Raw genomic sequence first — 16,833 nt, 5'->3', positions numbered from 1 at the left:
CAAGCAGCGGAACCGACTGTGTGTGTTCGTCGACCGTGAATGGCAAGCGAGTAGAATTGTCAATTTCAAAAGGAATGCCAGCGAAAGCATCAAAGATCAAAGGGGTAAAGTTTAAAAATGTAGTTAAGCCATCACTCCTCAAATATTATAATTCATAGATTTTTAAAATCTAAGGATGAACTAGATCTATGCCCTTGGTTACTACTGCACTGCACTCCACTGTAACCCCGTCGCGGGGCGCTGTAACACAGTTACGGTACGTATTTGTCCGTATGGGGTCGCTGCTGCGGTTAACTCCACTGGTGTTGCTGGTATGGTAGCATTGCATTGGTGGGACGTGGGGGTAGTCGCCTCGCGTCGGCCAGTTTCCAGGACCGCGACCGTGGTGAGGTACCGTAGAGCTTAATACCAGGGTACCCACGGTACTCGTACCCTTCATACTAATAGGGCCTGGTATGAATTAATCATGATAATAATGATGGGGGCCTCTCATCAGCGTGGTACGCACCGCCGCAGGCCCTTTGGCAAACTAATTTTGGGTAAATCTTCTGGGTGATAGGGGGTGTTTCATCAATAGTCAGCACTGACAAGTCGTCAGTCTCTGACAATTTCAGCAAAATCCTTGACCTTGGTTTTGATTGGCTGAGATACTCTGGTCACTGACTGTTACTATGGTTATTGTCAGAGACTGACAACTTGCCAGCGCTGACTAACTTGATGAAACATACCCCTGCTGCTTCTCATCACATATCGAATCGATGCTTATTAAGTTAAAAATTTCCGTGGATAATATTTTTCTCATGTCCTGTTGTCAGGGGCCTACCGGTGTTGCCGTTGATCTTTGCCTCCAAATCCAATGTCTGCAATCAGCATGCCGCATGGCTCGCTCCATCCAACGTTAGGCATATAGAAGCTCTAGATATCTACATGTAAACGACCTAACTAGACCAATCTCTATTTTTAATTATCCGATATTTCTGGAAATTTTATTCAGGTGTTAAGCCTAAACACCCTAACTGTGCCAGAAATTTGATTATGGTTGGGTATGCCACATGTAGCCACCCTGTAACGTTCAACCAGTGATTGTAATATCAAAACTGACTGGAAATCGGTTAGAAATGTACTCATATCGTGGAGAAAACTCGACAACAGATTCTGATGCTGTCCTCAAAATTAAAATTCGAGGTCGCCTTCGAAAGTTCAAGGATATCACCACGAATCACGTGTGGTGTCAGTTTTCTCTCGCTCATTTTTGGTACAATGTGCCAGATATCACCACCCCTAAACTTTTACCGGGATTTTCGCCACCCCTAAACTTTTACCAGGATTTTGAAGTGAGAAAACAATCAAATTTACCTGATTTTTGCCTCACGAAGATTGAAAATATGGTCGGTTCAGATCCCGATCTCGCACACTCATTGTGGATTCCACCTACGGAGATATCGTTGTCTAATTGTGTTGACGCATTCCATGGCATAGAATGGGTGAAAATGTAAGAAAACTGGCTAAATGCCACATTGAAAACTTCAGAAAATCACAAATTTGAGCAATTTGATGCCTGTTTCCACCTTGTTTCTTAATGGCAAATCAAACCAGTGCATGTTCTCTGCGTATTGCGCCTTTCTTACCGCGCACTTTTGTCTTGCTTTGCGCACAAGCAGCAAATTTATATGCGCTATGGCGATATGGGGCATGGTGGCGAGATGTGGCTTACCTACCATATCGGTATTAGGTGTTTAGCCATAGTGCAAGGCACAATGTGTTCGGTATGCGCAGAATAGTATTGAACTGTGCGTTTTAAAACCAAAGATAATTCAATGACAAATACAATCGCTTAATGCAATGTATTAGATTCTATAGAATCTACATGCTTCTGAAGAAGAAAATAATACTAAATTGTACCATAGATATGCAAATAACAAGAAATGCTCTAGATAAGCAAGAATATGTCACTGGTCAACAATGATACAGGGGGTATGACAAGTGACCTATCTGCTGGGCTGTGCAGTAGTCTCTATTTTTGAATTCTATCAGTGTTGGTAGATCATCTCAAGCCACTTCATGCATGTGCATGTGCTGTAGTGGGCATATCATGAGTACATTCTAACCTGAAGATTGATACCAAGCCAGGTTCATATGCATGATTTAAGGGTGTAAGACAGCTTGTCCATTCTTAATTAATGGATGTGCTGATGCTTTCTCAACAGAGCGCAACACCCGTACCCACGGTACAGCTGGTTTGTGGGAAGATCATTCTTGCCTAGCAGTAAGATAGTGCATATGCACTAAACTATTACAGGTGGAGATTCTCATGACATAGAAATGGGTCATGAGGACCAGTTCATGTAGGTGAATTTCATGTTTTCTTCGAGGACCAAAAATGGTGGCTATTAAAAGAAAAAAAAGAAACTCAATGCAGCAACTAAAAAAAGATACTAATGGACCTGAAACACAACTTTTTGGTATTTTCATACAGATTCGCATCCTCAAAAACAGTATATAGTAAAAGTAAATGAGATGGCAGCATAAATCAAATGCATGCAAGGACAAGAAACTCTTTATGCCCCTCTTTACTTGGCCTTTAAGACAGGGCTCCACACTAACTTTTATTTTTGATCGGGCCACCAAAATCATTGATTTTTATTTTTTGGTGGCTCGAAAGTAAAATCTGGTGGCCTGAAAAAAAAAAAAATCAAGAAAAAATAAATCAGTCCTACTAAGAAAAAAAATAAATATGAAGTATTACTGAAGTGATACAGGTACCCATGTCTAAAATAAATGAATAGAAAATGCAATCATCTTACCGTTATTCTGAGTTCTAAGATTTAGCAAATGCCGGCTTATAGATTATAATAAAAGTTGATGCCTATTAAGTACTCCAGACTTAAAGGGTGTGTACAGTTCTGGTCGAGGTGAGGATTTAGCTTTTAACGTTTTGCGAGATATTCAGAAACCACTCTATGAGATGTCAAAGAGCATGCAGTTCTAAGGGGTATCAAAAGTTTATTCGATGAAAATCGGTTTTGAAATGGCTGAGATATCCAAAAATAAGGTGGAACAAAGAGATCCTAATAAAGTTGTGGCATGTCGCCTTTTATTATTAGCACTTTTTTGGATATCTCAGCCATTTGAAAACCAATTTTCATCAAATAAACGTTGAATTCTTCTTGAAATTACATGCTCTTTCATATTTCATAAGAGGCGCTTTTCATTATCTCACTTAGGAATGTTCAAAACATGAATCCCCACCTCAACCAGTACTGTACAGTCCCTTTAATTTGAAATGATAAAGTGGGAGCATTTGCAGACATTTGTAATCATTCGACATTTTGTTTTGGCATTGTAAAGAGCTGAAAGTAATCGTTATTCATTTCTGATTGTAAAAGCAATCATCCAACATTTACTAATACAACACCTTACAGGAGCCGAATGTTGTACCGTCAATCATTTTCAAATATAAAAGCAAACAACTGACATTCAATTTACAATATAGCATCTTACGGAGCTGAATGTTATCCTTATTCATTTCCGAACGTGAAAGCAAACATTCGCTATTTATTTTAGCATCTAACTGAGCCGATTGATACCATTAATTATTTTCAAATGTAAAAGCAACAATCTGTTATCTATTTTAGCATCGTACGGAGTAGAATATTACCGTTATTCATTTCCAAATTCAAGAGCAAACATCCGACATTTATTTTATTATCATATACGGAGCCGAATGTTATTGCTGTCCACTTCCGAAAGTGAAATAAATCATCTGACAATTATTTTAGCATTGTACGGAGCCGAATGTTACTGTTTTTCATTTTTGAACGTCAAGGCAGACATCAAACATTTATTTTACCATCAAACGCAGCTGAATGTTACTGTTATTCATTTGGAAATGTAATAGCAAATATCCAACATTTATTTTAGCATCGTATGGAGAAGAATATTACTACTATTCACTTCCGAACGTAAAATCAATCATCTGACATTTATTTTAGCATCTTCTGGAGCCGAATGTTATTGCTATTTACTTTCCAAAGTAAAAGCAAACATCCGACATTTATTTAATCATCGTACGGAGATGAATATTATTGTTATTCATGTCTGAACGTCAAAGGGATCATTCGACATTTACTTTAGCATCTTCCGGGGCTGAATCTTATTGCTATTTACTTTCGAACGTGAAAGCAAACATCCGGCATTTATTTTATCATCATACATAGTTGAATATTATTAGTACTCATTTCCAAACGTCAAAACAAACATTCGACATTTATTTCAGCATCTTCCGGAGCCGAATGTTATCCTTATTCATTTCCTAACGCAAAATCAAATATCTAACATTATTTTTAGCACCCTACGGAGCTGAATCTTCCTGTTATTCATTTCCAAAAGTATAAGCAAACATCGGACATTTATTTTAGTGTCATACGGAGTTGAATATTACCGTTATTCATTTCCAAAATTAAAAGCAAACATCTGACATTTATTTTAGCATCTTACAGAGCCGATTGTTACCGCTGTCCATTTCCAAAAGTTAAGGGCAAACATCCGACTTTTTTTGGTGGCCCGATTGGGCCACCAGAATCTTCATTTCTGAAATTTTGGTGGCCCAATGTGCGTTTTTTGGTGGCCCCGGGCCACCGTTAGTGTCGAGCCCTGTTTAAGAACTGTTACAGTTAACATTCGTCTTCTCAGTCTGAAAGCTTCAGCTTGTCTCTTCATAGGACATTACACTGGCTGGTCTTGTCTTTGCAAACTATTACTGAATTTTTAATGGAATTCAACTGAACTTAGCAGTAGAAATGATATAAACATATGAATTACTATGTATGTTGGAGAAAATATTACCAGTATATGAACTTGTTAGACTTGCCATCATAGTAATCCTGAAGAAAGGGGCCAAGGCTAGCTTGAGTCTAGAACCAAAATTTATATCTAGACTCTGGAAACCAGAAAGAAAGACTTGCACTTGCAGACAGATTATAGCTAGAGAAAATCTATGATTGTGTATAAGTCAGATTCTTCTGGTTTATGACCACAATCATCAGGTAAAAAGTTAGGATGAGCACAGTGTGTGCATACATGTATAGGATTTATGTGTTACTCTTGCTATTTTCTTGGATACTTCAAGGGCTCTGTCCAAGGCGGCAGCCAGGCAGGAGGACCGAGCACCCTCAAGGTCAACAAGGCCAGAGCTCCCGCCAAAGGAAAGAAGGTACAGTGTATAGTGAAGTGTTTATCAAATTGTACAAGTAGTACAAGCTAATTATACCTAATCCATGGGAATCATTATGACCCCCCCCCCCCCCAACACACACACACACATACTGCAGTACATTTTCATTATTTTTTGCAATCAGACTATCTGGTCCTCTTCTCTGTTTTTTAAAACTTTATTAGCAGCATTTGGACTCACTGTGGCATATTTTCTTTATACTGAAAGACTTTTTACTCTATATCACCTCCCAGTACTTGTATGTTTCCACACTTATTTTCACAAGTATCTGTAGAAGTCTTTGTTATCAACCACCATCTGCTATATCCTACCCCTTGTCTTTTCTTTCTGTAGCAGGACAATACATCTTGATCTTCTTTTATGACAAAACTGCACTTTAAATCCAGCATAGTACATCTTATAAATATTACAGTGGCAGAAAGAGATGAATCTCAATGTCAATTTCTCAGGGAAGTTTGTGTCCTCCCTAATCATCCTCCAGGGATTAGTCCATACACCAATCAGAAAAACTTGCAGTAGACGTGATATACTTCTTACTGTATGTGAATAATCTGCTACTTCTGCTGAAAGAAAATCTCTTTGCCTTCTTCCTGCTATACAGTATATACCTATTGAATTGTTATACCATTTTGAAGAAGCTTTCAAATGCTGATTTAAAACAGTGAAAGCTTTCATAATCCCATGTGTATATTAGATGACGTAATACTGACATTGCCATGACTCTCCAGTTGAATTGTACTCAAAATCAATCTCTCATCAAGCAGGCCTTACTAATTAATTTTTAAAATAACTGTTTTCTATGGCAGGATGATGATGATGCTACCGAGGCTGGTGAACATGGAGGTGAAGAGTGGATGCAGGTAATATTGTTTTCATTGTTTTCATGAGATACATAATATTGAATAAAAGCAGTAATTGCAAGGTTGTGTAACTTGTTGACAGAAATATAAAAATTACTTTCGTTTTCTAACATAGGAACAAGAGCAATCCTCATTGCAGAATTCAAATCTAGTCAACTTTCAGTTCATTGATAGCATGATGCAAGATTTTTGCACTGGTAGAAATGACAGTTGAAAATGCAATCTTCCCAGAAAGATTTTTTTCTTCTTTTGTTTTTTTCATGTTTTTATTTCTTAAAGTAGCCAATAAGAGCAGCTGCTGCTATTGTTTCTTAATCAGCAAATTTGCTCACCAAAATTGTTACTGATCTCCGCAAATATATCCTAGCACAGAAAATCAGTTGAAGCCATATTTGATATAATGCAAACGATTATACACTGAATGTGAGTTAAAAATGCTTTCTGTGTCACCTGTATGAAAATAGTAGAATGTAGTTCTTTTCAGTGGTTCAGTTTTGAATTTATTGTAGGGTAACCCACATTTGTTGGTGTTTTCCAGCTTAAACTATTTTGTCATCAGGCTATCTTGGATATTTTGTCATTTCATTTTGATCCAACATTACGTAGAGTTTTCAGAGATCGGCCCAACCCCACCAATAAAACACAAGCACCAACAACAGCATCACACTCAACAAACCGTTCTCATTTAAGCCCTTCCAAAGATTTTTTTTTTTTTTTTAAAGTTTGTCATTGAGTCTAACATTTAGTTCAGATTTAGCATGACTTCCTGTGTATCCAGATTGGGTAATAGTGACTAGCCATATAATGTGGCCATTGAGTGGTGTTATCTGATTAATGTAGGGGGCATACCTGTATATCTAGGGGAATTAATATCTGTGAAGCAATTTTTTAGTCTAACGTGCATCTTATATGTTGTCAAGACAGTAGGCAACAATGTCAAAAGTAATTGTTCTGCAGACTAGAATAAGTAATACAAAACCGAATGATGCTCGCTCATACTTGTATTTTGAAAGACGGTTTAAGTTCCGTTAGCTGTAGGCCTATGCATGGCAGTGATATGTAGTGTTTCATATGTGATCGTGTATTAAGGTTTTCTTCTTACTTCTATGCAGGCAAAGACTCTCATCAAGCCAGATGACCAGTTAGAGTTATCTGAGCAGGTAAGCACAGACACTCTCAAACTTCTAAATCTCCAATCTTGATAAAAATATTGTCTGCGTCATATTAGAGTCATAGGTGGTTTAATAGGCACTCATGAATTATGCATTATGCTTTTCAGAGTGATTATCAGCGGGTCTTTCTTCCCTTTTTTAAGTTATAAATTCTGTAGAAATCTCATCAGTTTCATCTTTTCTATGAGAGCATATATTTTTTCCTACTGATTTTCAGAGAAAATTATGCCTAATGAGGGGATCTCTTGAGACTACACTAAATGAAAATTCCCTGTGATGTAAACTAAATCTAAACTTTTTGTATCAGATGCAATTTAGATCTTTAATGATTCAAAACTACAGTGTACATGTGTCTTGGAATTTGCAAAAGAGGTGTAATTTTGAATATTGAAAATTGGCAAATGTGTATGTATCATTTCAAATGGCATTGGATATGTGTTGTAAATAATAATCTTTCCCTCTTTTTTTTTTTCCTTACAGGAATTGAAGGAGGAATTCACCAGAATCCTCACTGCCAACAACCCACATGCACCACAGAATATTGTCAGATACAGTTTCAAGGTAAGGAGATAAGTATAAGCTGAATCAGCTCTGTTGTTGGTGTGTTTTTTTTTTAATAACATTGAGTGATAATATGCAACAGACCCAGATGGATAAAATTTCAGAGGTGCAATTTCATACTGCCAAATTTGAAGTATTAGAGCTATCCAAAGGCACATTTGATGAATGTGCAACATAGATGACCCAGAGGGCTGATCATGATGCAGCATTTCGTTGACATGAATAGAAAAAAAAAAAAGATCTTAGCATACTGAAAAAGGTATGAATATATTCTTTTCTTTTTTGTATTGTTATGTTTCTCATCCAAATTACTTTTCTTCAGTACGTGCAATTGCATATACATGTATATGTCATGGTAATCAATAGCAGTTCTGCATTACAGGCACTAACATACTGTGTCAAACCACATACGAAAGGTTTGTTTTACAGTTCCAGCTCATCATCTACATTGCAGGAAGATTTCTCAAGGGCTGCTTACCTTAGATACTTGCCAAGACGGTCCCTAAATAACTTTATTTCATGAAGTGCACAGATACTATAGCAATATGAGCGAAAATAAGTTGCATTTCTAGTCAGCTTTATATGTTTGTCTAATCTTGTAAAGCTATTGATAAAATGTTATGTTGTGATTGACATTGATTTATCCTGGCAGCACAAAAACTTGATCATGTCACTGAAAAGAAGGATTCATCACATTAATTCATTTCTTTATTTTCATTTGTTTATTCATTGTTTGCCGTCTAAACAGCCAGCATCCAAACTACAATTTCAAAACCTATTGACCTATCACATGATTGTACAATTATTTGCTAGACTGTAGTAGAAAGAAAGAAAAGACACAATGAAATCAAACCTCTAACTTTCCCTTCAGAATTGGGTACAGAGTTCATTCCATGTACAATGTACTCCTATATTTTCAGGACTGTACCTTCAAGCAAACCTCTCATGTGGACCAGCTGGCTATCCACTTCTCCCTGGATGGTAACATGATTCACAAGGACTCTGATGAGGCAAGACGACAGCAGCAGAGGCATGGAGCCTCTGAAGGTAAATCATGACGATATCAAACTATATATAATACCTTTAAACACAGAGAATGCACAGAACACAGCACTTTTGTTTAGAGTGTGTGTAATTATTTTCATGCATGTTTGACAAAGAGGTCAGGAGGATTGTTTGTTAGGCGATCAAATTGTCTGCCTATTCATTTATTTCTAGCTATTTAGCTCACTTGAGCCGAGGACCCACATTAGAGATGTGGCATCAAGCATCCTGTGGCAGAAATTGTATTGTCTAGAAATTCTGCCCATGAAAATTTATATTCCCGTGTTTTGTGAGGAAATTATTCAGTTGGTTTCATCCAGTCTAAGTCACTAAGAGATAAATCACTTCTGACTGTGTTGTAGGAAGGAAAAACTATTGCTTACATAATGTACATAAAGAGCAGTGTACTCATTGCAGCACCTGTTGGCGTAATTTGGCATTTTAAAGTTTTTCAAATGCTTTTAACTAGTGCCATGAATAACCAACCGTAAGATTACATTTTATATGCGTACATGTGTTTTCAAATTGTTATTATTTGGACTGTCATTTCTATCCTAGTTAAGCAAAACAAATGACAGCAAATTATCAGTTGGTGAAATTTGTCCAAATTAATTCATTGCATCATGATGATATTTTGCATGTACAGTCAAATTGTTTCAGGTGGTACATGAAGACCAATTTCAAATTTTTTGGATTCCCTCTATTTTCTTTCCAATCTAACACTCCAATAGTAGGTGTATTCTTCAAACGCTGGAGTGGCGGTAGGTGAACACCAACGTCATTCACATCAAATGTTTTGTACTATATTGCTAGTAATTATGCATATAGCTTCCCTCAGTATCCCCTTGTATTACTCATTTAATATGTGGCATTCCAGGGTGGTCTGCAGCAAGCACAATACAGTGAGATCATTAGTGTCTTAAACAGCATGGACATTACATAGAGATAGCTTTGATACTATAAATCCAGTATGTGTTATTCTGTGCTGTGTGTTTTATATTGAATAGGAGCTTGCTTCACACATTAAAAATTGGCCTCCAAAAGGAAACTGAATTTGTCCTTGAGATGTAAAGCAGCAAATAAGTATCTCATAGTATATTAAAAGAGAATCCTTCTATGAATTCAGAGGAGAATACAACTTTCTATTTTTTTTTTTTTTTTTTGAGGGCATCAGGTCACAAAATATGATTCTTGAAGGAAATCCTTTAAAGTAAAACAAAATTATATAGCAAATCAAGAACTTTCTGTCTTTACAACAAAAGAGAGAGAGAGAGAGAAAAAAAAAATGTAGTACTCAGTGTGTCCTGCTGGCATGGGGAATGTTTGTGGACCACCCAGTTTTGTGCATTGTGCATGTATTGTCTCCAGCATTTCATCTTCAATATTGAAGTTAGTGGCTGCTTTCTTCATGTATGTCATGATTCCATTACATGAGCAGGTGAACAAACCAGGAGCCATTAACGCAACTGTAAGATATGTACCAATGTATAGAATCATATCAGTAAAAATGTGGACAAAGCTTCACTAAAATTCACTGATCACAGTTAAGTGATTGCTATTCTTACGTATGAGCTGCATTGCTTGTTCCAGTATTTTTTAATCAACCAGATGTCCACATATTACAGAAACATTACAACTGTCTGCTGAACGTACATGTACATACATGTGTAATAATGCCCATTTGAAAACTTGCACTCCATGTTTCAGTGATCAATGACATCATTGTGAAAGCAAGTTTGTAGGTTGCATTACTTTTGTACATCCACAGTTAATAATATCTAGTGCTATTTGTCAATATTGTGTAATTGTGATATTATTCTTGAAATCAGTTTCACGACAAGGTACCACATACGTTGAATTATAACACAGTGATACCAGAAAGTTAACGTTAGACCCTGCAAATGCCCTGGTAAGAGGAGATGTTGTCATAATTTACGTCCTGTTAGCAAGTACATGGTACACCAGTAGTGTGAAAGGTGGCAAAATGTGAGGATGTACTGTAAAAGTGGAAATTTTCATGGTGTTGAAATTTTCGCGCATTTCGCGCAACTAAAAAGTAGTGCGAAAATAAAAGCACATGGAAATTTTTGCTTGCCATATGTTCCAGTAGTTAATGTCTTGATTTCGTGGAATTAAAAATGTGCGAAAATCTTTGTACCGCACCAAGCACAAAAAATTAGTCGCGCGAAAATATGGATCCACTTTTACAGTATTGCCATTTCAGTGCTGGAACACAGGTATTTCTTCATTACCACTCTCATGTCTTCCATGTTTCAAAATTGTACTCACAATGGGTTACTCATTTTCATCACTTAAAGATAACAGATAAGACTGTTTTCTGTCATGAAAATCATACAAAGAAGTGGGCATTATTGATGAGGAAAGTGTCAATATACCATTTATCATGCTGTATCATGGATTACTCTTACAGCACAATCATGTGACTGAGTTTTCTTGCACATCATTCCTCATTTCCTTGTACACACAAAATGACAAAAACATGTTATTTTCCCTTTATTTTTCAGTGTGGATAGTGAATATATTGATTTCTTTGACATATGTAAGATGCTTAACATAAAGTGCTGACACTGAGCAGCCATGAACAATTATAAGTCAAATAAATATTAAAGTTAGTGGCATGTCAAATATAAAACAATGAGAAGTACAATAGATCATGTTTCATCTTAAAAGCTGCAGTATAAGTTTTGAATCACAGATGTGTACCATATTGATAGGTCTACTGAATAGTCTCAGCAATCTTACTGCAATCCTTATTGTGCCCAAATTTTGGTTTAGCTATATCGTTTGTTTCTCAGCTTTCATTCAAATTAGCTGTATCTGTCGCAGAAAATCTCCATAGGAGAAGCTGTCCACTTTTGAAGGAACATTGTCTTTCTAAAGACATAATCATACTGTATGAAAGTGACATTACCTATCTATGTTATTGCTGAAGTTAAGCAAAGTAAATCTTACACATTTTCATTCTGCTTTTTTTTTTTTAGTGTGTGTTTGTGTGTGTAACATTTGTGAAGAAATATGTTATCTACACATACAAATATTCTTCAGTTCATGTCAGAATGTTTCTCATCATACTGTACATTCAGTAGCAGCATATAAGTGTTTGTAGAGTTCAAATTATACAGTTACTGGTAATAATTTTGTGACCATTAAACAATACAGTTTGTACCCAGGTACTAAACAGAAGCTAAGGGGTTAGTGTACATGTATATATGTTTACATGCATACAATATGTGTACTCCATATTTTAAACTTTTAAGTTTCAGTTGACTTTTATCACCTGAAAATAATGTTGTATTCATAAACCGTCTAGATTCAACGGCAACTGCATGTTTCTCATAAATTTTGCTTTAAATGCATGTTCCATCAGTGATGTTGCATGGCTATTGATTTGTCGTTTTTTGTTGCAATGTGAGAGTACACATATGTAAGTATTCATTGAACACCTCATTGAACAATAAGGGCCACATATGAATGTATTGTATGATTCAAATTGAGAAGGGGCAGTCATATATTTAGCAATCATACCTGAGCATGACTTTGTCAGGCAGTCATGTGAATGCTCTTTTGTGCTCAGACTTCTTGTAGCTGATTGACTGCCCAAAAAATGTGCATGCAGCAAATCAAAATGTGAGATTGCGCTTATAAGCATTGCATACCGTTTACATTGTTAATGTAATAGGAAATGCATTGTGGCCATATAATCCATCACATTTCTGTATTCACTGTTCAAATTCACTTTCTGTGCAGTGTTGGTCAAGAAATTGTGCTGTAAAAATTTGATATTTTATGGTAGCAGAAGCAATGCTACGTTGTAGAGTATTGCTATATAGTAAAAAGAACCAGCAAAACAAACAAACTAAAAGAAACAAATCAACAAACAAACCAGAAAATGTATTTAACCTGTGTCAAGCAGGTCTAATATCTTTCCAGGTCAAGTGGCCAAGGCTTGCTATGCATGTGGCCTGCCTCCGCAAAATATGTGGATGAGCCAGTTTGGTCCCTTCCATATACAGTGATATTGGGCTTGTGATTGGTTTGCAATATACTGTTGCTCATGGTTACTGGTAGTACATCATGATACATTGTACTGCCATATGGCTTTGCATGGCTGTTTGCAACTGGCATTTTCATGATTTTTAATGACCGTGCATGATGTTGCTTTATGCGTTCATATTGCTATGTTCTGTACTCTAAACATCAATATTAATGTTCATATATAACACTGGCTTTTCTCTTCAGCAATCAGTGAGCAGGCCATCAGTGAGGCTGGTGATGAAAAGAAGGATGAGGAAGGAGAACAGAAAACAGAAGAGGTAAGCATCTTCCCCAGTCCCCAAGCCATTCTTCCCCCTTTAATGAGTTCAATAATATGTCTCAGTTTACTGTTTCACTTGATTATCAACTGGAGTTGAAATGTGGCCTTTGGAGGACCTGCATTACATGAAGTGGTAGATGTAACCATGCCAAAAGATAAGCGGCAGGCTGTGTAACAATTAGCATGAAGTAGTCTTCAGCTCGGTCGTGATTTGGCAAAAAGGTGTATGTCTGAAAAATATCATGTTTTTGTTTTTTACCATTTGGGGGGTTTTCGATGTCGAAATTTTCATATGACCAACTTTCGTAAGTCATCAATCCTTTGTTTCCGAGATATTTGGGGCTATCTCTGTATTATTTTATCAATTTTCCTGCTTTTGATTAGGCAAAAGGATGTATCTTTACATACACCCTTGACGTACAATGACGTACCAGGATAGAGAACTACATGATTTGGCAAAAGGGTGTATCTCTAGATACACCTCTAACCGTGCACGCTGGGGAGAGTTTAAAAATTTGGCAGATAGGTGTATCTTTAGATACATCCATCTGCCGAATGAATCATGAATTATAGTTACGAAGTATGATAAGGCAGAAAGGTGTATCTTATATACTCTGTGTATATTATATACTCTGTTATACGTGCTGCTGGCATGTATGTGTACTGTGTCACCGGTCGGTGCGGTGGCGGGCCATGCTCCTGACTTAAACTGGCAGCCCGTTGCACTGCAGAAGTTTCTCCTTGTTGCTAGTCGGTGAGTAGATAGAACCTAATATCTAGAAGTTCAGATCTAACGTTTGTCCTAGACTTCTATGGCCACTTCTATGCCATTAGATGCGCAGATTCGTAAAATCTAGCATTTCTGTTGAAATGACAGCTTTTCCAGCAAGTGTGGCTGTGGGATGACAGTTCTCTACGCTTCAAAATGACAGTGGTCCCTGCACTGTCCGTGCTGTGCAGTGCATGCAGAAGCCTGTACATAGTGTAATGGTTTGCTGTGTGACTGTGAGATCGGCTACCCATTACGCTATGCGAATGGGGCTGTTACCTAACAGACATTTAGTGGCAGTTACACACAAAAGTCTAGAGAAAGATGTGTCCCTGTCTTTGGAAATGATACTTGGATGTACTGCTCTAAGTGCTCAGTGGATGCAAACAGTTAAATGATCCTACCTGAATTTTCATATTTATTGAATTTATTGCAAAAATTGGGAGCAGCATGATAACTGCGTTTTTAAGAACAGATACATGATGTGCAAACAACTGCCTTTTTGTTTACTAAAGCATTCAGTAGAGAAAACAAACAAACCTTTTGTCAATAAAAAAGGGGCACAAAGCTAAAAATATAATGATGCATCTCATTGGAAGTAGAAGTTTTTGAAAAAAGGCAGAAGAAGGAAGAAGAAAAACTCTTCAGCTGTAATCCTTAACCATGCATATCCATGACACCATGTTTTGTTAATATTCAAACTCGAGGGTGTGTTTTAGTTTGCGCACATTTTTCTATGTTTGATGAAAAAATTGTGCATCGAGATATTTTTCTTTATTGTTATTCTTTTAATCTTTTTGTAATAATGAAGTAAAGATTGTCAAGAGTTAACATTTGATTAGAAATGGTCTCACATACACCCTTCTCCCTACAAAATCTCTGGTATATTTTGTTATCGTTTAATTTGGCAAAAAGGTGTATCTCTATACATACACCTTTTTGCCAACTTAAATGCACGATTTCTCACGGTGCATGAGAAGATACACCTTTTTGCCAAAATAGCGTGGGTTTCAGTCACTGTAAACGTGATTTGGCAAAAAGGTGAATCTCTATACACACACCTTTTTGCCAAGTTAAATGCATGATTTCTCACGGTGTATGTGAAGATACACCTTTTTGCCAAAATAGCGTGGGTTGCAGTCCCTGTAAACGTGATTTGGCAAAAAGGTGTATGTCTCTAAACATGCTAAAAGTGCTAATTCTCAAGTTTTTTTTAAAGTTAAATGCAAGAAAATTATCAGGAAATGAAATTTGAAGTGTATACTAAATCATGGAATTAAATCCCCGAGTGCTGCACAGTTTAGATGGCTTCTACGGTCAAGGAAACTGCCAAAACTTTAAAGTCGATTTTCTCGGCTTTGTAGTCGCTGTAAAACGGCAGACATACACCTTTTTGCCAAATCACGACCGAGCTGTATCCAGCAGAAGTGGAACAAAATTTCTTAGATATGTTGAAGTGTAAAGCCACGTCACATGTATAGAGAGAGTAAAATCAAGCAAACTGAGTGGAACTATCATGACAGTTTGATATGAAATAAGCAAGTCATGGAACGCGAAAGATTTTATGTTTCCATTGAACACTGCTGTGTTGGATGCAACCACATATGTACTCTACATTCTCGTGTGATTGGAAGAAAAGGATGAATTTCTAAAATTTTATTCAAAGTGAGTTGTGTCAAACTGTGTTTATCTAATGGTCAGCCATTTACTGTTTCTATATGATAGGAACTTGCAAATGTGAAGTGAGGAATACAAGATAGTGTTGGAGAGTTGGAGTCTGGAGAAGTTAGATAATGACAGAATTCCAATAATCAATGCTCAACTTCTTTACCAGGGGGACATTTCATGGAGCATTTTGTCAGATATTTTTTTCTGATAAACTGTTATACGTTACTGAAATCCTTGCACCTGATTGGCTAAGAGCAAATTTTTCCTACAAATTTGTTGGACAAAAGGCTTCTTGAAATGCCCCCCAGTTTACCATAATGATGAATAAGACATGCGTGAATGCATAATGCTCCGCTATGATGTAATATACTAATACAGCTGCATGTTGACTAACTGATTATTGTAGGATAGAAAGTCCTATGTGCTGTTGGGTATTTGCAATAGAGGTCATAACAAAGCGTTGTAAAATGCAATATTCTTTTGTCATTATCAAAGGGTGAAAAACCAGAGGAAGGTTCAGAGGTAGGTTGAGACAGGTAGTTTCCAAAGTGGAGGTTTTAGATGACTGACTAGTTGTTAGTTTTTTTTTTTCATAGATGTTTTGAAAATTTTGCTGTGCTTTGTTGCATGCTAGAGGAAAGAGAAAAACGTGATTTATGATTTCATTGTTTACTTTCTTATTCCCTGTTTTTCTTGTTTCTCGAGCAAGGCACATTTTTCCTGCGTCTTTTGTGTAGTTGCATCACAGTTGTCATTTTGATTCCTTTCTCATCAATTAGTAAAAGTAGTCACTGCATGCTTACCACTCTTTATTCACTGTTTTCAAAGCAGTAGCAGCATGAAATATTAAAGGCGCATAGTCCCGGCAGTGTAGAGGGCACTGTTGATGATACAGCCGATCACCATTAGCATTGATACGAAGATTGCCGAAGTTGAGCTGTCATCAAGAGTAAAGCGCGTAGGTGTTGCTAGGTAACATTGCCTTTGTTGTCTTCTCTGTGCATCACACAGTCTGTAGTAATTCCAAGGTGCGTGCATATGTGCTTCTTATTATGACATCACAAAAGAAGTTTGTCAAAGTTGTCATCCCCCTCAGCCGAACCATGAGCCGAACTGTGATCGGACTTCTTCGGACTCGGGGAAATGGGTCACAGCGTAAGCGCTAAAGAGGAGTCGATAGCGTAGGTCTC

General features: G+C 36.9%; 1 protein-coding gene across 2 annotated transcripts in view; it reads left to right on the top strand.

The window, feature by feature from the left end:
- Positions 1-16,833, top strand: part of LOC140230933 (dynein intermediate chain 2, ciliary) — a 30,418-nt gene continuing 13,585 nt past the window's right edge. Inside the window, exons 1-8 of one of the 2 annotated variants that reach the window (XM_072311073.1) lie at positions 1-104; positions 5,129-5,212; positions 6,040-6,093; positions 7,206-7,253; positions 7,746-7,826; positions 8,747-8,873; positions 13,131-13,204; positions 16,139-16,165. In XM_072311073.1, the coding sequence (XP_072167174.1) occupies positions 75-104; positions 5,129-5,212; positions 6,040-6,093; positions 7,206-7,253; positions 7,746-7,826; positions 8,747-8,873; positions 13,131-13,204; positions 16,139-16,165 (525 nt within the window). In that variant the 5' untranslated portion in view covers positions 1-74. The remainder of the gene's footprint in view (positions 105-5,128; positions 5,213-6,039; positions 6,094-7,205; positions 7,254-7,745; positions 7,827-8,746; positions 8,874-13,130; positions 13,205-16,138; positions 16,166-16,833) is intronic. The other variant, XM_072311074.1, reaches the window with a different exon arrangement.

The sequence above is a fragment of the Diadema setosum genome, chromosome 7, assembly GCF_964275005.1.
Source record: "Diadema setosum chromosome 7, eeDiaSeto1, whole genome shotgun sequence".
NCBI classification, from domain to species: Eukaryota; Metazoa; Echinodermata; class Echinoidea; order Diadematoida; family Diadematidae; genus Diadema; species Diadema setosum.
Note: the sequence above shows the minus strand (reverse complement) of the source record. Positions and strands in the feature narration are given on the sequence as shown.